The 21,094-nt window shown below is 66.2% G+C and overlaps 1 protein-coding gene across 2 annotated transcripts in view; it reads left to right on the top strand.

Annotated features, from left to right (window-relative positions):
* CASKIN1 (CASK interacting protein 1) overlaps positions 1–21,094 on the top strand; it is a 31,529-nt gene that overhangs the window by 5,547 nt on the left and 4,888 nt on the right. Inside the window, exons 2-17 of one of the 2 annotated variants that reach the window (XM_086854906.1) lie at positions 9,999–10,050; positions 11,794–11,891; positions 11,995–12,140; positions 12,226–12,321; positions 12,534–12,664; positions 12,736–12,844; positions 13,162–13,270; positions 13,372–13,466; positions 13,548–13,665; positions 15,091–15,306; positions 17,042–17,149; positions 17,258–17,376; positions 19,199–19,286; positions 20,436–20,533; positions 20,656–20,766; positions 20,839–20,940. In XM_086854906.1, coding sequence (XP_086711032.1) covers positions 9,999–10,050; positions 11,794–11,891; positions 11,995–12,140; positions 12,226–12,321; positions 12,534–12,664; positions 12,736–12,844; positions 13,162–13,270; positions 13,372–13,466; positions 13,548–13,665; positions 15,091–15,306; positions 17,042–17,149; positions 17,258–17,376; positions 19,199–19,286; positions 20,436–20,533; positions 20,656–20,766; positions 20,839–20,940 — 1,796 coding nt within the window. The remainder of the gene's footprint in view (positions 1–9,998; positions 10,051–11,793; positions 11,892–11,994; positions 12,141–12,225; positions 12,322–12,533; positions 12,665–12,735; positions 12,845–13,161; positions 13,271–13,371; positions 13,467–13,547; positions 13,666–15,090; positions 15,307–17,041; positions 17,150–17,257; positions 17,377–19,198; positions 19,287–20,435; positions 20,534–20,655; positions 20,767–20,838; positions 20,941–21,094) is intronic. The other variant, XM_086854907.1, reaches the window with a different exon arrangement.

Raw genomic sequence — 21,094 nt, 5'->3', positions numbered from 1 at the left:
GCCGGGCGCTGTGTGCTGGGGATGGGGCTCAGCACTGTTGGCAGAACGTTGGAGAACAAATCTGCTGATATTTAATGACTGGTGCTGCTGCTGGGACAGGCTCCCATGGGTGAGGGGGAGGCTTTGGGGAGCAAAAGGCAGGAGTGCCTGCATGGACACTGTTGTTCTGTCACTGCTTTGTGTCCCGTCCCTGGCCAAGTGTGCTGCCAGGGTGGGCCATGCCTAGCAGGTCACCGAGCAGCGATGTCACCTCTGCCCTGGCTCACCATCCTGTCCCACATCTGGGACTTGCCCTCCTGGTTCTCCTCTGCCCAGAGGGACAGGGCCTGGCAGCCCACCTGGCACAGGAGTGATGCCACCCGAGGGCTGGCTCTTCGTGCTGGGCTGAGAGCGGTCTTTAAGCTCTAATGAAATGTTAATAGTATTTTCCAACTCAATACGGGAGTGGAAAATGAGGTGTTTAATGCTGGGCTCTGCAGCGACAGGAGCAATCAGCCTGAGAAATGGGAAGCTGGGATGCAGAGCTGGTCTGGGCCTGGCCTGACAGCCCTGTGCTGCCGGGACTGCTCCGGTGATGGATGGGGACCGGTGCTGGCATGAGCCATCCGGTGGGGCAGCACGGTGCTGGGAGGGCATGGGAGAGCGGCTGGCTGGGGGTGCCAGCTCTGCCCAGGTCTCCTTGGTGTCCCCACCAAGGTCAGTGCCTGGAGAGCACCGAGCAGATGGAGGTGGCTGTGGGGCTGGGGTGCCCTGGGGCACAGCCGAATGAAGGGACCCCAGTGCTGTGCCCTGCCATGGTCTGTGTCAGCTGGAGATGGTGCCCAAGCAGCCACCATAGGCTCTGCTTCTGGGACCTCGAGTGGCTGCATGCTCCCCTCGTGTGCCCCCTGTGCATCCATCCCTGTGCCCGTGTGCAGGCGTGCCCCGTGTGCGTGCCCCAGCCCCTGGGCATCCGTGTGCTGTGTGCCTCTGTGCATCCGTGTGAACGGATGTGAATGCGTGTGCCTGTGTCCCCTGTGCCCCCTGTGCTCCCTGTGTCCCCTGTGCCCCCTGTGTCCCCTGTGCCCCCTGTGTCCCCTGTGTCCCCTGTATCCCCTGTTCCCCCTGTGTCCCCTATGTCCCCTGTGTCCCCTGTGTCCCCTGTGCCCCCTGTGTCCCCTGTGCCCCCTGTGTCCCCTGTGTCCCCTGTATCCCCTGTTCCCCCTGTGTCCCCTGTGCCCCCTGTGTCCCCTGTGTCCCCTGTGTCCCCTGTTCCCCCTGTGTCCCCTGTGTCCCCTATGTCCCCTGTGTCCCCCGTGTCCCCTGTGTCCCTTGTGTCCCTTGTGCCCCCTGTGCCCCCTGTGTCCCCTGTGTCCCCTGTGTCCCCTATGCCCCCTGTGTCCCCCGTGTCCCCTGTGTCCCTTGTGCCCCCTGTGCCCCCTGTGTCCCCTGTGCCCACGGCCCCTGTCCCGTGTTCCCGTGGCCTTTCTGCTGCCCACACCGGCGCTGCCTCCTGCCCTGCCGGCCGTGGGGCCGGGTCCTGGGCTCTGCCGGCAGTGGCAGCAGCAGCTGCTGATCCCTTCCAGATGTGGCAGCCGGAGCCCCGCGGGTTCCCGGCCCTCGGGAGCCGCTGGAGCAGAGACAAAGCAGCGGCTGCCCGGCTCCTGCATTGCAGCTGGGCTGTTTACGGCAGGCGCGCTCCTCGCAGCCCTGCAGCTCCGCAGCAGCTCCCTGTGTGCGCTCAGCGTCTGCCTGAGCCTCCGTCCTGCCGGGCCCCGCACGCCCCTGCCAGCCCCTTCCCGTGCCCGCCGGGCTGGGGACACTGGGGACACTGGGGCACTGGGGACACTGGGGACACTGGGGACACTGGGGACACTGGGGACACTGGGGGCACTGGGGACACTGGGGACACTGGGGTACTGGGGACACTGGGGGCACTGGGGACACTGGGGTACTGGGGACACTGGGGACACTGGGGTACTGGGGACACTGGGGACACTGGGGACACTGGGGACACTGGGGACACTGGGGTACTGGGGACACTGGGGACACTGGGGCACTGGGGACACTGGGGACACTGGGATGGCTCCTGCCAGCCCTGTGCCACCCCTGCAGCGCTGCCTGCCCGCCGGGAGCGGTGTGAGGCCTCCGGATGATGCACGGCATCGCCTGGCTGCACATCCCCGCTGTCCCCCCGGCCCGGGGGGCTGGCACACCGGGAGCTGCCAGGCCCTGTGCCCGCAGAGCTGCCCGTGCCTGTCCCTCCTGTCCCTCCTGTCCCTCCTTCCCTCCTGTCCCTCCTGTCCCTCCTGTCCCTCCTGTCCCCCCTGTCCCTCCTGTCCCCCCTGTCCCCCCTGTCCCCCCTGTCCCTCCTGTCCCTCCTGTCCCTCCTGTCCCTCCTGTCCCTCCTGTTCCTCCTGTCCCCCCTGTCCCTCCTGTCCCTCCTGTCCCTCCTGTCCCTCCTGTTCCTCCTGTCCCCCCTGTCCCTCCTGTCCCTCCTGTCCCCCCTGTCCCTCCTGTCCCTCCGTCCCGCCGGGAACGCAGCCGTGGAGCAGCAGAAGGTGGGCACGGTGCACCGGCCGCGGGTGAGGACAAACGATGGCTCTGAAGGCGTCACGTTTGAAACAGATCCCAGGGCCTGCTGTGCCGATGTGAGCTCGGAGCTGGTGCTGCAGCAGCGCCCTGAGCCTCTGATGGATCTGGGCCGCCTGCACACAGATGTGCACACATGTGCACACTCAGGGCACTCCAGGAGCTGATCTGGGCTGTCAGCACACAGATGTGCACACTCAGGGCACTCCAGGAGCTGATCTGGGCTGTTGGCACACAGATGTGCACACATGTGCACACTCAGGACACTCCAGGAGCTGATCTGGGCCGCCTGCACACAGATGTGCACACATGTGCACACTCAGGGCACTCCAGGAGCTGATCTGGGCTGTTGGCACACAGATGTGCACACTCAGGACACTCCAGGAGCTGATCTGGCTGCCTGCACACAGATGTGCACACAGATGTGCACACTCAGGGCACTCCAGGAGCTGATCTGGGCCGCCTGCACACAGATGTGCACACATGTGCACACTCAGGACACTCCAGGAGCTGATCTGGGCCGCCTGCACACAGATGTGCACACATGTGCACACTCAAGACACTCCAGGAGCTGATCTGGGCTGTCAGCACACAGATGTGCACACATGTGCACACTCAGGGCACTGAAGGAGCTGATCTGGGCTGTTGGCACACAGATGTGCACACATGTGCACACTCAGGGCACTGAAGGAGCTGATCTGGGCTGTCAGCACACAGATGTGCACACTCAGGGCACACCAGGAGCTGATCTGGGCTGTTGGCACACAGATGTGCACACATGTGCACACTCAGGGCACTCCAGGAGCTGATCTGGGCTGTTGGCACACAGATGTGCACACATGTGCACACTCAGGACACTCCAGGAGCTGATCTGGGCTGTCAGCACACAGATGTGCACACATGTGCACACTCAGGACACTCCAGGAGCTGATCTGGGCTGTTGGCACACAGATGTGCACACATGTGCACACTCAGGACACTCCAGGAGCTGATCTGGGCTGTCAGCACACAGATGTGCACACATGTGCACACTCAGGACACTCCAGGAGCTGATCTGGGCTGTTGGCACACAGATGTGCACACATGTGCACACTCAGGACACTCCAGGAGCTGATCTGGGCCGCCTGCACACAGATGTGCACACATGTGCACACTCAGGGCACTCCAGGAGCTGATCTGGGCTGCCTGCACACAGATGTGCACACTCAGGACACTCCAGGAGCTGATCTGGGCTGTCAGCACACAGATGTGCACACATGTGCACACTCAGGGCACTCCAGGAGCTCCCAGCACTTCCCAGTGCTGCTGCACAGTGCCGGGTTCATGGGAGGCCGGTGATCACCGCTGTGCCCTGGTTAATGATGCTTTGAGATGCACAACGCTCCTGGTCCCGCCCTGCAGCCAGCGTGGCCAGGTCCATCCTCCCAGGGACCCCTGGCCCCGCAGAGAGGGTGAGGAGGGGGAGAAGCTGGGGAGGATGAGGATGAGGATGAGGCAGGGCAGAATGATCTCTGTCCCAGGGTGGAGGTGAGCGGTGTGTCCACCTCTCTCTGCTCCCGTGTCCCAAGGAGGTGCAGTGCCAGCCGTGCTGGGATGGATGGATGGATGGATGGATGGATGGATGGATGGATGGGCAGACACAGGTGACAGTGGCCTTGAGCAGCCACATCCCCATCCCTGCCATGCCAGCCTCGCTGTGCCAGCAGCGGCTCCTTCCAGCCAGGGTGATTACAGAAAATTACCTGTTTGCCACGGGCTGGCAATTAGGGCTCCCTGTAAGCGACACCAACATTCATTTCCGCGGAGACGAGTGTGGGCGTGCGGCTGGCAGCGGGCACGGCGGGCGGTGCTCGCTGCTGGTCCCACGGAGCTGAGCACGACACCTCCTGTCCCAGCCGTGGGGCAGAGGCAGCACATCCCTGCGCTGTGCAAGCTCCTGCCCGTCCCTGCTGCCGCTTCCCCGCATTCCTGGGTGCTCTGGGCCGAGGCACCGGGGACCCCCAGCTCAGCAGAGCCCCGTGTGCTACTGGGGGGGCTGGGGGGCTGGCACTGCCCCAAAGGGGTCCGGCTGATGCGTGGCCTGGCTCCAAGGCACCACACGGCAAAGGTCAGGTGAGGATATGGCTCGGGGAGAGAGTGGGGATCTCCACAGCAGCTGCTGGTGGCTGCTGGGTCCCCCGGACAGCTCCAGCCCTGGTGGGGCGGCTCTGCCCTGGGTGCACCCGTGTCCCCTGTCCCCGCCTGTCCCGGCATCCCACAGGGTCAGCCCCGCGCCATCTCAGGGGACTGAAAAGTTTCCTTTTTGTAAAAATAAAAGCATCACAGTGGAGTCCCTGCTGCCTCTTGAAAGCTGCATTTAAGCTGCTTCCTGCAGCCCCGGGGGACAGCGCTGCGCGGTGACTCAGGCTGCCAGAGCCCAGCCAGCCTCCTGTGCGGATTCCGCCGCTCCCCGGAGGAGGCTCTGCCAGGGATGGGCACCCGGAGCACCTCTACATGTGCTGGGCACACGGGGGGCATCCCCCAAAAGTGCCTTGGGATTTGGGGAATGCCTGGTGCTGGGCAGCGGGGCACACAACTGCGGGTGCGCAGCTGTGATGGGCACTGGGGTGTCCAGTAGTGATGGGCATTGTTATCCAGCTGTGCTGAGAGGTTTATGTCCAGCTGTGATGGGCACTGGGGTGTCCAGTAGTGATGGGCATTGTTATCCAGCTGTGCTGAGAGGTTTATGTCCAGCTGTGATGGGCACTGGGGTGTCCAGTAGTGATGGGCATTGTTATCCAGCTGTGCTGAGAGGTTTATGTCCAGCTGTGATGGGCAGTGGACATCCAGCTGTGATGGACACCAGCTGTGCTGAGAGATGTCTGTCCAGCTGTGCTCTGTACTGCTCTGCAACGGCTCCATCCCACCCCGGCCACCTCCCAGCCCCAGGCAATCCCTTTCCCTGTAGAACGAGCTTCCCGGTGCATTATTTATACAGTCCAGATCGATCGGAAGATGATAACGGCTTCATTAGCATCTGAGCATCGCCGGCCTCAGCGCCTGACACGACCTTGGCTGCAGGAGTACAAGCTTTTCCCTGTCAGGACCAGCTCCCCGATGTCACCGTCATCACCAGAGCCAGCCGGGGCTGCTGTGGCTGCCTCGGTGGGGCTCCCACCCCATGGGGTGCCACATGCTGCGGCGGGGACCCCATCCTCGCAGCGAGGGAAAAGACGCCCCCATGCCAGGGCTCCTCGTGCGGTGCCCGTTGTTTGCGTGGCGCTCGTTAGCAGGGATATAATTAAGAGCAGCTATTTTGGATGCTTCCTTTATCCGGCAGCTCCCAGCGATGCCGCTGCAGGATCCTCCCCCCTGTCTCCGAAATAGGCGCTCGCCTTGAATGTCTTCCCTGTGGAAATTCGCTGCTTGTGGGGTCCTGTTGTGTTTGGGGGCGGCACACGCCAGCAGGGCAGTGGGGGAGCAGCGGGGATGGGGCCGGAGGGCAGTGGGATCACTGCAGAGGGCTGATGGAAGAGATGGAGAGGAGGATTTCGGGGGGTTCTCCTGGCTCATCCGCTGCCGCCATGCTGGGGAGGGGGCAGCAATGCTTTCCCCTCATTAAGTAGATGTTGATTTAGCGGAGGCTGGAGCCATCTGCTTGGAGCAGCCGCCTGCTCCCTGCCGGGGGGAGCTGGGTGAGGATGTGCTTCGTCAGCGGGGGCTTGGCCGGGAGCCCCCACGCCCCGGCCGGGCATCGATTGCTGCTGGCGCTGCCTGGCTGCAGGGGCTGGCGCATGGGCACGTGAGGGGGTGCTGGGAAGGGAGAGGAGCCCCCTGAGGAGTCCCACCATGTGGGGCCGTGGCCTTGGACACGTGTGGAGGGAAGGGATGGGGCAGCCGGGCACGGGGGTTTCACTGCAACATGCACTGGGGTGCCCGGAGCTGCGCTCGGCCACTGGGGTCCGGTCACCGCTGGGACCCCGGCCACCTGGGCACAGGTGTGTCCATACAGCGTGTTCTGGGACACCTGGAGCAGGGACTGGGCACAGTGGTGTCCCCATGGCAGACATGGGGCACAGGTGTGTCCCTACAGCGTGTTGTGGGACACCTGGAGCAGGGACTGGGCACAGTGGTGTCCCCATGGCAGACATGGGGCACAGGTGTGTCCCTACAGCGTGTTCTGGGACACCTGGAGCAGGGACTGGGCACAGTGGTGTCCCCATGGCAGACATGGGGCACAGGTGTGTCCCTACAGCGTGTTCTGAGACACCTGGAGCAGGGACTGGGCACAGTGGTGTCCCCATGGCAGACACAGGGCACAGGTGTGTCCATACAGCGCGTTCTGGGACACCTGGAGCAGGGACTGGGCACAGTGGTGTCCCCATGGCAGACACTGGGCACGGGGGTGCTCCAGGACACCCAAAGCAGCTGCCAGGCGCAGTGCCAGGGGCCAAGGTGACGCGTGGCTGGACCCTGGGCTCGGGCAGAGCGGGTGCCCCGTGCCCAGGCCCTGCACGTGCCAGCGGCTCGTGCATCACCCGCGGTGCCCAGGGCTGCTGCAGGGGAGCCGGGGCCTGCGAGGAGCTCGCCGCACGCGGAGCGCCAGCCTCAATCCAAGCGTGCATTCAGCTCCTGCGATCCCTGTGTTCAAGTGAAGGCATTTCTGGGAGCAGCGGCAGGGCCGCTCCCCGCGGCGGTGTTTGCTCTGGCAGACGCAGTTTCCAGCCGGTGTCGATGGCAGACGCTGCGGCTCCCGGTGCCGCGGGTGACAGCCGGACACGGTGGGGACAGATCCTCTCTGTGCCCCCCTCTCCTGGGGCGGGCATCGTGGTCCTGCCCCAGGGTGTTTGTGGGGTGCAAACTGCTCTGAGAGCCGTGGGGAGCCGGGCCAGGAGGTACCAGAGGAGCCCTGTGATCCCACATGGCACAACCATCACCTGAGCAGCCCATGGGGAGCCAAGAGGGGACACTGCGGTGTCCCAAGGATGGTGGGGCTCTGGGTGTCTGAGCAAAGACATGCCACCTCTCCTACAGCACCTTCCTGATGGCATCTGATTGTGCATGGAGAGGGCAGGATGGTGACTGCAGGTGCTCGGTGGTCCCTGCCACCCCTCCCGTGATCCCAGCAGAGAGGACAGCCAGGAACACACTGGGAGCCCGCTGGCAGAGTGGCCATGAAGGAGCTCTGCTCTCCTCCCCACCGTGCCCATCTCCTTTTGTAGCTGATATTTTTAATTGGAACCACTCAGCTCCCTTCTCCCTCCCTTGTTAGTGGAAGAGTTTTCCTTGCACTTCCCAGCCATTAATGAGCTCTCCTGGCTCCTGTTGCCCCCGGACAGGCTGCAAATCCCACAATGGACCTGGTGACCAGGGCACCCATCCTCCTCTCCTGCTCTGGGAACTCGGGTTATTCTGAGACCCCAGCTGGGCTCCACGCTCCAGCTGCCTTCGGCATGCTGACGGCCACTTCCAGAGCTTTAAAGAAAGTCAAACCACTGCATGGCTGGAAGTCACTGACTAAGCACTTGGCACGGGCAGTGATGGAAGTGCTAAACAGATTTTGGCAGCCACAGCCTCTCCTGCAGGTGCAGGGAGGAACAATTTGCCGCTACAGAGCATTGGGGTGGTGATGGTTTGGTGATGCCGAGGGCGGCGCGTGCCTGGGGATCGCCAACGGTGTCACCACCGCACCCTGGCATTGCCCCATCCCAGCCCCTCGCTGGGATCAACCCGTGGGAAAGGCCTGGCACTGCAGAGCTGCTGACAACCGTCTGTCCATCTGCAAGGACCCACCAGCCGGAGCGGGGCCCGTCCCGGGGCCGGGGATTGGAGCCAGTGCCGGGCACGGCGCCGCTCCTGCGCCCACCGGCTCCTTTTGTCTGCCGGCCCTTGGCATCCCTGGGGGCAGCTCGGCCCCTTCTCCTGGGAGCTGGTTCTTGGCGCGGGGCAGCAGCGGAAGCGGCGCTGGGCTCCTCTCCACCGGAGCTGAATGGCACCTTTGTTTGGGGACGCTGGCAGCAGCACGGGGCTGGCGGGGACTGGGTCAACCCCGGTGTCACAGGGGCTCTGCCCACCAGTAATGTCCAGTTCTTCCCCAGGGAACACGGGGATGCTATGGCAGGGATGGGATTTGGGAGTTTTTGTAGGGTTCCTGTCCCTCCCTACACGCTGGGGACCCCACGGTGTCCCCATCCCTCCCTGGGCATCCCTGCAGTGCTCCTTCTCGTCCCACATGAGATATCTGAGAGGAGCCTGGGGACCTGGTGGGCAGAGGTGGCCGATAGAGCCCATCCCCTGCAGCTGTCACCTGCCACAGAGGGCTGTGGCATTAGCAAATGTCCTGCAGCTCGGCCCCTCGGGCAGCCCTGGAGTGCAGGAGGGAGCCAGCGCTGTGTGCCACAGCCTCTGTCCTGCCCTCTCCTGGGCCCATCTGCGTGCCCTGGGCAGGGCTGGCTCAGCCTGGCTCCGCTGCCCAGGCTGGAGGGGCAGGGCTGGCCACAGCCCCCCTTCCTTCCCCCTTCCTGCTTTGGGTGCCCTCGGAGCCCTGCTCGCCCTGGGCTGCGGCACAGCCCTTGTGTCCAGTACCTCAATAAACACAGGGACACTGACGAGGGGACATGGTAGAGGGGGAGAGAGCACGGCCATGCTTGCACAGGGAGGGTCTCTCTGGCCTCACATTCCCCTTCCCTGCCTGGAGCAGCCCCTTCCAGCCAGCTTCTCCCAACAAGAGCTTGTCCCTGACTTGGAGTGACTTCGTCTGCTCATTCCCCCTGCCAGGTCACGCAGCCTTTGGGTCCTCTCCCATGGCCCCAGGGCCGTGCTGGGGCTCTGCTCGAGCTGTGCCCGCTGTGTTGGGCTCAGGGGCTGCTGTGTGGGTCCCCTAGCCGGGGCTCTGCCGTGCTGCTCCCACCCTCCTCTCCCTTCTCCTCCTGCTCCAGCTCCCGCTGTGGGAAGAGCAGCTCACTGGAAAGCCTGAGTGGCATTTTTCGGGTAAATCTTATGTAAATCTGGCTCCATCCTTCCTCGTGCTGCTAATTGGATTGTCCTGGCGCGGTTTAATTTCCCAGAAGCGTGGGGAGGGCTGTGCCGGGGGGGCTGGGGGTACAGGGGATGTGCCGAGCTCTGCCCGGCGGGGGCTCCTCGGGGCTGCTCCGGAGCCTCAGCCAGGTGGAGGAGCCAGGGGGGAACCCCAGGAAAACCAGGGGAGAATGGGCAGAACCTGGTGCTAGGAGGAGCCCCTGGGCTCTGCCACCTTCAGCAGGGACCCCCACCCCGAGCCTCCTGCCTGCAGGTTCAGGCAGCCTCACTCAGCACCTGTGGAGCTGCAGGGAGTCCCAGCCTTGGTAGGAAGGGACATCTGGAGCTGCCACCCATCACCTCGCTGGTGTGCCTCGTGTCCCCGCACCAGCCACCTCCTCTAACATCCTGCCGCCTTCCCTCCCTTCCAGAGCTCCTCGGATCGGCAAAGAAAGTCAATGTCAACTTCCAAGACACCGACGGGTGAGTGGGAGCCCCGGGCCCGGGTGTGGGTGCTGCGGGGTGCTGTGAGCAGGGGGATCCCGTGTGTGTGTGTGGGAATGCCAGGCTCTCCGAGCTGCCAGCTCCAGTGCCAGCGCTCTGGCTCCCGTTAGCCCAAGTGGCTGAGCCCTGCCTGCACCTGCTGGAGCAGCCACGGACGCCAGAGGAGGCAGAGGCAGGGCTGTGCCCCACATGTCACCAGGCTTTTCCCAGCGCTGTGCAGGGATCAGCCCTGCGGGGTGCCGGCTGGGAGAGCCGTGACCCCGCCGGGCACGGGCGCGATGCTCCACAGCCACATCCACGGGGCGGGAGCAGCGGAAAGGGGCCGCACATCACCCCCGCTAATCACACTAATGAGGCTGCGGGGGCTGCGGTGGGAGTGCTGCTTGTGGGGCTGGGCAGCAGCTGCCCCCGGCTCCCCCCACCCCGGCATCCCGGTGGAGGCCGCTTGTTCCCTGGGGATGGCTCTGCTGTGGCCACGGAAATGCCAGAGAGAGCAGCAGCTGGTCAGGAACAGGAGGCCACAGCAGCCCGGGCGCCTCCTCATCCTCGTGGCCAGGGTGGTGGCGCTGGGCATCCCCCGGTACCTTGCCATCGCTGTGCCGGCTGCTTGGGGACATCAGCCCCGGGGCCACCTGCTGCCCCGCAGAGCCACAGGAGGGCTGGGGAGCTGCAGGGCCCTGCTCGTGTCCTGCTCCTGGAAAGGATCCCCCGGGGAGGCACAGGGCAGCACAAGGCTCCGTGTGAGCTCAGCCAGCCCCGTGCCTCAGTTTCCCCATCCCTGCAGTGCCGGCTGGGGGTGCCGTGGCCGAGCACGGTGCGGGTGTCCCCTCGCTGGCCCCGGGGCCGGTGCCCCGAGCCTGGCCGAGGTGGCCGGCTGGGCCGGGAGGTGCCCGAGGGAAGCCCCCGAAGCAGCCCCGGGGAAGGCTGCGATTTGCACCATCTTGAGCGGATTTGAGCGGGGCGCTGGAGCGGAAAACGTTGACATTTCCCAGGCAGACGTTGGGGATCGGCCTCCTGTGCCGGCTGTCTGCTCGCATCGCCGCTCCCCTCCGGGCATCGCAGCCGGCAGCTCCGGGGGCATCGCGGTGGCTGCAGCGTGCTCCCCACGGGGACGTGTCCCCCCAAAAGCGGGGCCTGGGGGATGGTCACCCCACACCTGCCCCTCGGGCAGCCGGCAACCACAGAGGCCAGCGCGTCCCGGGGGCTCCGCAGCCCGTTCCCATGGCCCGGGGATGGGATGGGGGCACGGCTGTGCTCCAGGGCAGCGCTGCCAGCGCAGTCGCACGGAGCACGCCGCTGCCGGGAGCACAAGTAGGTCAGCTCCTGGCCTGCTTCCCTCCGGCTCCGGGAGCTGCGAGAGCACAGCGGGTGCGGGCCCGGGGGCTTTCCCCAGCCCACAGCCCGGCCCGGCACCGGGCAAGGGCAGCGCTGCCATCTGCGCTCACGGCCGCGCTGCTGGGGCCGGGCTGGGGGAGTGGGTCAGTGGGGAGGGGGCTCCCCGGCACCCCCACCCTCCGTGGGACACCCCTGTGCCTGCCCTGCCCACCACCTCCGGAGCAGGCAAAAGCCCACCGAGGGATGTGGGGCGGCTTTCCCGGGGACAGCACACGCGGAGGGCAGAGCGCCTGTCCCGGGGCGCTGCAGAGGCGCAGCTCGGAGCTCTGGGTGCTGGCCAGGGGTTGGCAGGGCCACGGGGACCCCTGACACCAGCCCGGTCCCCAGGTTCTCTGCTCTGCACCATGCGGCGCTTAACGGCAACACGGAGCTCATCTCGCTGCTGCTGGAGGCTCAGGCTGCCGTGGACATCAAGGACAACAAAGGCGAGTCCCGGGGTGCCGGCCGTGGCCCCCTGCCCTGTGCCCCACCGCGGGCTCTGCCTGCTGTGTTGGCACATGGAAGCCTCACGGCTTCTTGCCCCCGCAGGCATGCGGCCCCTGCACTACGCGGCCTGGCAGGGCAAGAAGGAGCCCATGAAAATGGTGCTGAAGGCAGGTTCCTCTGTGAACATCCCGTCGGATGAGGGCCAGATCCCCCTGCACCTGGCGGCCCAGCACGGCCACTACGACGTGGTACGGAGAGGGACGGGGCTGGCGGGGGGCTGGTGCCACCCCCGAACCCCTGCCCTCACCCGGGCGGGGTTCTGCTTGTCCCCAGTCGGAGATGCTCCTGCAGCACCAGTCCAACCCCTGCATCATGGACAACTCGGGGAAGACGCCCCTGGACCTGGCATGCGAGTTTGGCCGGGTCGGGGTAAGTTCTTGCAGGGCTGGGTCTCCCCAGGGGAGGGCGGGGAGGGGAGGGGGCGCTCCGGGGGTGCTGGAGCAGCTGCAGGGGCACAGGGTGGCCGGCACTGGGGACACGCGGTGCCAGGACCGCAGGGGAGCTCCGGCTGCTGGCAGGAGGGGAGCTGGGGCCCGGGGGCCGCCCTTGCAGCCCTGCTCCGTCTGTGTTTGCTGAGCCAGGTGGTCCAACTGCTCCTGAACAGCAACATGTGCGCGGCTCTGCTGGAGCCCAAACCGGGGGACACCACCGACCCCAACGGCACCAGCCCCCTGCACCTCGCCGCCAAGAACGGCCACATCGACATCATCCGGTGGGTGCCGTGGGCAGGGGTGGCGGTAGCGGTGCCCCCCGTGCCCCGCTGACCCCGCTGTCCCCCCGCAGGCTCCTGCTGCAGGCTGGCATCGACATCAACCGGCAGACCAAGGCGGGCACGGCGCTGCACGAGGCCGCTCTCTGCGGCAAAACGGATGTGGTGCGGCTGCTGCTGGATGTAAGGGGCCCCCTCGGCACCCCCAGGCACCCCCAGGCGCCCCCGACCCAGCCGGGGGCTGTGGGAAGGGGGTGACCCCGCAGCTGGGGGCTCCGAGCGGCTCTTGCAGCTCTGCCAGGGAGCAGAGCTGAGGGTCCTGGAGGGGAAACACCAAGGGCCTGGGGGGTGCACACCACGGGGTGAGGGTCACAAGGGGGGTACACGCGAAGGTCTGAGAGCTGTGCCCTCCAGCTGCTGGTCTCCTGGTGGCCCAGGGAGTCCCAGGGGTGGCAGGATGGCGACCAGCCTCCTCCCAATCCCTGTCGGTGCCGTTGCAGAGCGGGATCAACGCCCACGTCAGGAACACCTACAACCAGACGGCTCTGGACATCGTCAACCAGTTCACCACCAGCCAGGCCAGCAAGGAGATCAAGCAGATGCTGCGGGGTAGGGGGTTGGAGGGCACGGTGCTGGCACGAGGGACGGCGGGCTGGGGGTGCCACCCGCCGCGGGCGAGCGGCCGGTGACGCTCCCGGTGTGTCCCGCAGATGCCTCCGCGGCTCTGCAGGTCCGGGCCGTCAAGGACTATTGCAACAACTACGACCTGACCAGCCTCAACGTGAAAGCCGGGGATGTCATCACGGTGAGTGCGGCCGGGGGGGCCGGGGACACCCCGGTGTCGGTGCTGGCCCCCGGCCCGGCCCTGACCCGGCCCCTCCCGCAGGTGCTGGAGCAGCACGCGGACGGGCGCTGGAAGGGCTGCATCCACGACAACCGCACCGGCAACGACCGCGTGGGATACTTCCCCTCCAGCCTCGTCGAGGCCATAAGCAAACGAACAGGCAAATAATCCCCCCCCTCTACACCCCCAGCCCCGGGGAGCCCCGTCGGGGTTTGGTGGGGACCGGGGGGTCGGGGGGTGCAGCGGTGAAGACAAAGCGGGGTGAGGTGATGCTCCTGGTGCATGTGGGGTCGGTGTCCCCGCCGTGTGCATGGGGACGGTGCCTTTGTGTGGGGTCCTCATTGCGCCTGTGGGGCCGGCGTTCCATCGAGGGACGTGCAGGGATGTTCCCGTTGTGTCTGCGGGCTCGGTGCCCATGGGGTGCCTTGGGGTTGGTGCTGGCAGCCCTGGGGTGTGTGAGGGTCAGCCCTGGCCGCCCCTGGGCTGGGGGAGGCGTTTGAGGCGCCGGGAGGTTGGTGCATGAGGAGACCCAGAGGTGTCACTGCGGTTTGGGGTGACGGGCACAGCAGTGGGGTCGCAGGAGCTGGTGCTCAGGGTCTGTGCAGGCAGCAGTGCCAGGGAGCTGATGCTGCCACACAGAGACCTTCCAGCCAGGGGCCATCTCAGGGATTGGCCCCTGCTCCCCCGCCCTGTGGCTGCCTGTCCCCATCCCCATTCCCATCGTCATCCCTTCAGGCTCCTGGTGGGGTGTGCAGCCCCTCGGGATGTCCCCAGGCTGTGTCCTCTGCCAGGAGTGTCCCAATGGGGCTGGTGCTTCTGCAGGCAGCGCTGAAAGGCCCCACATCAACCATCTCACCCCACCCCTGGGAGCGGATCCTGGGGGCAGCCGCACCATGGGGACATGGGCAGGGAATGGTGGCACTTGAACAGTATCTCAAGGGAGTAGCAGCACAAGTGGCTGCCGGGCAATCCAAGTGACCCTGGAGGTGCCAGGTGCTGGCCAGGCAGGGGCAGAGCCACCCTCCAGGCATGGGCTGTGTGCCAATAACAGATGCCATCCATGTCTCCTGGGCTGTGCTCCGTGGCTCCTGGGCTGCAGCTGGCCCACAGCAGTGTTAGCCAGGCTGTCCGGTGGCTGTGCTGGGACAGCAGCTGTGTCATGGCTCAGAGCCGGCCGGGCACGGCGGTGCTGCAGCCCTGGGATGGCTGTGGGGAGCAGGACCCCGGCAGCCCGGCTGTGAGCCCCCCGTGAGCTGACCCGTGGGGCTGTCCCGGTGTCCGTGCGGGATCCGCGGGATGTGTCCGTACCCTGCGCCGGGCTGTGCGTGTGCTGAGCTCCCGCTGCTGCTCCTCGGCTCGGCTCCGCATCGGTTGGGTCTCGGTTCTGGCTTCTCCACGTCCCTTTGGTTGCTTTTTTGATTTGCTGCCTTTCCCCCACTTTATTTTCTTTTCTTTCCTTTTTTTCCTTTTTTTCCTTTTTTTCTTCTTCTTTTTTTTTTTTTTTTTTTTCTTTTTTGGCGGCGCTGAGCGTGTCTCTATTATTTTGATTCTTTTCATTTTGTCTCTTGTTATGTTTTATTATCAGGTTCATGGGAGACTGTAACAATCCCCCAACACTTCCAAAAGATCCCGCTCCCGGCTTACGGGGCTGCTGTGCTAAACGGTGACGCCTCGTCCCATCCGTTCCATTCCCTGCCTCCACCTCCACCTCCACCACCACATTCCCATCAGACTCTTTTCAGTTCCTTTGGCTATCACAGGCTCTCCCCTAGCAGTGCCGACGAGCCGCGTTATGGACAAGGTAGTTCACCGCTCGCTTCGTGCTCTCCATGGATTTTCCTTTCTTTTCCTTTAAAGCGTGTGTCGAGTCTTTTCTCTCTGCTCGGCCTCTCCCCGTCAGCGGGGGGCTGCAGGGTGTGTGTGTGTGTGTGTGTGTGTGCATGTAGCGTGTGCATGCGCCTGCATGCCTGCAGTGGGGGCACACGGCTGGCACAGGCGTGCCATCGCTCCCCCTGCACACCCGCGCCCTGTGCCCACGGCACAGCCCTCGCCCCCCGCCCTGCGCTCCTGTCCGGCCGCGTGGGCACCCCCAAAGCGCTCACAGCCCTGTGCCAGGGGCAGGGCTGGCAGCACGGTGCCACAGCTCCGTGCCACGGGCACAGGGAGCCTCCCTGCAGGGCCCGGCTCTGAGCGGGTCGTGGCTGCGCACGCGGAGCTGGAGGGGCTGCGGCACCGGGGGCTTTCCCAGGGGATGCTCTTGGGGCAGGCAGAGCCCAGCTGAACCCTGGGGACCATCCCCGGGACACAGGCAGGTGACGGATGCTGCGGGTGTGTGCGTCGAGAGCACCCAGGAGCAGGGGGGTTGCAGGGGCAGTCCTCGAAGGCTGGGCCAGGGTCTTTGCACATGCCCTGGTGGCAGTGGCTGAGGAGGTTGTGTTGGGGAGCACTGGGTGGCCGTGCTGACACTGGGGACACGGGAGCACTTCTTTTCTCCAGGGCTTTCTCTCCTGGTGGGGTTGCACGGAGTCTCCCCTTGGTGTGACCGTGGCATGTGCAGCTCAGGGATGTCCCAGCCTGATTTGGTGGGGCTTTTGTTTGTCCCCTGCTGTGCTCCTTCAGTGACTTTTATCACCTTGTACCACCTGCCTCCCGCTATGTTGGTGCTGTTGGAGTGAGCAGCTCCATGAACAGAACTGGCCTGGCTGGCAGTGGGGTGACAATGTCCCACAGCTGGTGGCAGGGTGGCAGTGCCCTGTGGCTGGCAGGACAGTGGCAGAGCCATGGTGGGGCTGTGGCAGCACTGGCCTTGTAGGGCTGTTGTCCACCTCATCTGATGCTGTTTTCCCCCCTGGGCTCAGAGCTGGGTGTTCCTGGTTCAAGCGGGACCTGGCAGAGGTGGCCAGCACAGTGAGCTGGTGAGGAGCCATGCCCAGGGGTCACCCTCAAGCTGTGGCCCAGAGGAGGGCCAGGTCCTCTCGTCCTCTGCTGTGTCCCCTCTGTGTCACCAGGGTTTCAGCACCGGTGCCTGGCCCTGCATGGCCCCTGTGTCCCCCCAGATGGGTGCAGGCAGCTGCAGGAACATGCAGCACTGCCTGGGACAGGGGACAGTGGGGTGGAGACCCCAGTCCCCACTGCTTGAGTTTGCCCAGCTCCCTTTGCTCCCTGGACTGGGTCATGTCCCCATCCTGTCCTGTGAAGGGATGACACAGTCCCTGTCCCTTGTCCAGGCTGAGGACACTGGAACACCCCCCCAGGGTCTGTCCCTGGCTGGCGGTAGGGAGGGAATGTTCTGCACAACGGGGCCCAGGGCTGGTCACTGTCACCTCTGCCAGCTTGGGGTGGGAGAGGGCCCTAGGACGGCTCTGGCATCCCTGGGCACGGACACAGCCGGGGTCCCCACACCTTCCTCGTGGGGTTATTCCCACGTGCAGCCGCGCCAGTCCCGGGGCCGTGGTCACCGGCTCCGTGCCACAGCCGTGCGAGCCCGAGCGCAGAGCCACGCACCTGACGGCCGCTCTCTCTGCTCTGCCACCAAGGGTCCCGCGGGGCCGACATGAGCCCGTCCCACCTGTCCCCGTCGCAGGGCGGATCGGCCACGCCAGCCCCCACCGAGGAGATCTGGGTGCTGCGGAAACCCTTCGCAGGTACGGCGAGCTGGGAGCGGCCGGGGCGCGGAGCCAGGACGGGGCTCGGCCACACCGTGGTGTCCCCCAGCAGCGCCAGAGCCCTGACAGCCTCTCCTCTGTGTGCAGGTGGTGACCGCAGCAGCCTGGGCAGCACGGGCAGCGTGGCCTCAGCGCGCAGCTCGGGGAGCGGGCAGAGCGCGGGCAGCGGGGCGCATGCCCTGCACGCCGGCTCCGAAGGCGTCAAGGTAAGGCGAGTCCTGAGTTGGCCGTGCCAGCTGCTGTTGGCTGCGGTCCTGCAGCGTTTGCTGCCTGCCCTGACCTCAGCTGGGATCGCCGCTTGGCCGGGTCCTGTCCATACCCTGTGTGCCACCGGCTACGCTGTCACTGACACTGGACACCAGCGTGTCCCCTCCACCTGGCCCCTGAGTGCTGCCCGGGCCTGGGCTCAGCCCCCGGCAAAGCATTGCACGGGTCTGTCCGGGGCTGCTGTGCCACATCTCTGCCACCACTCGCAGGGACCTCCGCACTGTGCGCTGCCCTGCACACGCTGCTGCCACCGGCACGGCACAGTGCCACCGGCACAGCACACTGCTACTGACACGGCACACTGCCACCAGCACAGCACACTGCCACCAGCACAGCACACTGCCACCGGCACGGCACAGTGCCACCAGCACAGCACACTGCCACCGGCACAGCACACTGCCACCAGCACAGCACACTGCCACCAGCACAGCACACTGCCACCGGCACAGCACACTGCCACCAGCACAGCACACTGCCACTGACACGGCACACTGCCACCAGCACAGCACACTGCCACCAGCACAGCACACTGCCACCAGCACAGCACACTGCCACCGGCCCGGCACAGTGCCACCGGCACAGCACACTGCCACCGGCACGGCACACTGCCACCGGCACAGCACACTGCCACCAGCACAGCACACTGCCACCAGCACAGCACACTGCCACCGGCCCGGCACACTGCCACCAATGCACTGCTGCCACCAGCACAGCACACTGCCACCGGCACAGCACACTGCCACCGGCCCGGCACACTGCCACCAGCCCGGCACACTGCCACCGGCACAGCACACTGCCACCGGCACGGCACACTGCCACCAATGCACTGCTGCCACCGGCACGGCACACTGCCACCAGCACAGCACACTGCCACTGACACGGCACACTGCCACCAGCACAGCACACTGCCACCGGCACAGCACACTGCCACCGGCACGGCACACTGCCACCAGCACAGCACACTGCCACCGGCACGGCACACTGCCACCGGCACAGCACACTGCCACCAGCACAGCACACTGCCACCAGCACAGCACACTGCCACTGGCCCGGCACACTGCCACCAATGCACTGCTGCCACCGGCACGGCACACTGCCACCGGCCCGGCACACTGCCACCGGCACAGCACACTGCCACCAATGCACTGCTGCCACCAAGGCACTGCTGCCACCAAGGCACTGCTGCCACCAGCACACGGCACTGCACTGCACACGCTGCTCCATCAGCACCGCACACAGCCAGCAGTGCCAGCAGCACCGCACAGTGCCCTGCACGCTGCCCTGGCACCGCTGGCACAACAGCCCTGCACTGCCCCTGGGCTGTCCCGTTCCCAGCCCGGCCAGCCCACCGAGCCCGCGTCCCCTGGCACCCTGCCTGCCCTGCCCCCGAGCCCCGCCACGCTGCCAGCCAGGGGGGCTCCGTCTTGTGGGCACAGGGGACCCCAGAGCCCGTGCCGGCGGCCTGGGCTGGGTGTGTGCCAGGCAGGATTCGGGGTGCGGCGGTGCCGTGGGCTCCTGCTGCCGGCAAAGCACCATCTGCTGCTCCTGCTCTCCCCGCTGCCGCCGAAATCTGCTGCAACCCTCTCTGCCCACCCTCGCCCGAGCTGGCGGCACCCGCAGCACCCGCAGCATCCACGGTACCCGCGACACCCGCGACACCCGCGACACCCGCGACACCGCCACACGCACCCCCCGGCCCGCCGGCCCCCTCCGCCCGCCTCACTCCTGCCTGCTCTCCCCCCTTCCCGGGGTGTTTTTCAGCTGCTGGCAACGGTCCTTTCCCAGAAGGCTTCTGCGCAAGAGTCTGCCGTGGGCGATGGGCCGGCCAAGGCGCAGGACATCCCCGCAGGTGCGTGCTGCGGCCGCCCGGCTGCCGGAGCAGGAGGAGCCCTGGCCGTGCCGTGGATCCAGGGATTTGTCTTTTTTTTTATTGCCACGGCACCCGTCGCCAGAAGAAAAACGTGTGGGTAAAAAATGACTCTCTCGCCTTTCGGCTGCTGCCAGGCCTTCTCCTGCCTCGGTTAGTGGGGGCCCGTGGGGGGCGGGGGGCGGCGTGGGGCGGGCAGGGGGGGCACCGCTGCTCCCCGGCCCCTTCCCTTCCCTGGCCCCCCGCCAGCCCTGCTGGAGCCCGAGCGGGGGTCCCCCCCCGCCACCGCCGTCTGGGGGGCTGCGGGGAGCATGGCCACGCCACGGGGTGCCCACGCCACGGGAGTGGCACGTGCCCGGGAATCGGGGGGACAGACGGGACATGCACAGGCGCGGGTGGGCGCGGGGGGGATGCCCGGAGCTGCCCGGGCTGCGGGGAGGGAGGAGGCTGCGGGCAGAGAGACCTGGGGAGGGGGATGCGCTCGGGGGAGGGGGGCGCAGACGTTGCCAGGGAGAGGGGGAAACATGCCGGAGCGATGCAGACGCAAGTGGGATGCAGACGTGAGGGAGATGAACACGGCAGAGGGATGCACATGTGAGGAGGATGCCCACGCGAGTGGGATGCAGATGCCCGAAGGATGCACGCACAGGGAGGATGCACGCACACACACACACACACGCACACACACACACACGAAAGATGCAGTTGCTGCTTGGGGGGAAGAGGCTTTTCGTGTTCATCCTGATCAGAAACATGAGGCAAAAATTTCAGGGCAGCGCTCCTTACCCTGGAGGTTGGGCACCAAGGGATGCCCGGGGAGGGGGCCCAGAGGGTTTTTGGCAGCGGGACCTCTCTGGCTGCTGCCTGGGCACCCGGGACACTCTCTCTGGAGGAGAGGTCTGGCTGAGTCCCACTGCTCGGGGCCGCAGCTCGCCTGCCCCTCCCCGAGGAGCAGCACCCTGTGCAGGGCAGCGCGGGCTGCTCGGGGCTGCTGTCGCTCTCCCCTCTCGGCCCTGCCAAGCTGGGGGTGCGGCTGTGGCTCCCGCCCAGGGCAGGGCTCGGCTCTCCCCTCCACTTGCCAGAGCCCGGGCAGGGCAGCCCCGGCCCCGCTGACCGCCACCCCTCCGGCAGGTTCGTCGCGGTCGCAGAGCGTGGCCAGCTCCCCCTACGCCCCCCAGCCCCCCGCCGAGCCCCAGCTGAAGAAAATGGAGCTGCCGTCAGAGGGGAAGGTGAGCGGGCAGCGCTGGGTGCCGTGGGGAGCATGTGGTGGGCACAGCCTGGGGGACACGGGCAGGGCTGGCGGGTCCCCGTCCCCAGAGCTGCCCCCATGCATCTGTCCCTCGCACCCCAGAGCTCGGAGGCCGTGTACCAGTGGCTCTGCAAGTTCCAGCTGCAGCTCTACGCGCCCAACTTCATCAACGCCGGCTACGACATCACCACCATCAGCCGCATGACGCCGGAGGTGGGGCCGGGGGCGGAGGGGAGGGAGGCACGGCCGGAGCAGGGCGGAACTGACCCCCCCTCTCTGCCCCAGGACCTCACGGCCATCGGGGTCACCAAGCCGGGGCACAGGAAGAAGATCGCCTCCGAGATCAACAACCTCAACATCCCCGAGTGGCTGCCCGAGTACAAACCGGTGAGGGCTGTGCGGGGCCAGGGGGACAGAAGCCGCATCCGTGGTGGCAACGAGTCCCCCCTCGAGGGAGGGGTGGCACTGGACAAGGGTGGGAGTTGGCTCCATGGTCCCAGAGCTGCCCACGTCCCCTCCTGACAGCTCCCCAGGGACCATC

The sequence above is a fragment of the Cyanistes caeruleus genome, chromosome 17 (assembly GCF_971803275.1).
Source record: "Cyanistes caeruleus chromosome 17, bCyaCae1.hap1.1, whole genome shotgun sequence".
Classification (NCBI taxonomy): domain Eukaryota; kingdom Metazoa; phylum Chordata; class Aves; order Passeriformes; family Paridae; genus Cyanistes; species Cyanistes caeruleus.
The sequence above is the reverse complement of the archived record's forward strand: the minus strand, read 5'-3'. Positions and strand labels throughout refer to the sequence as shown.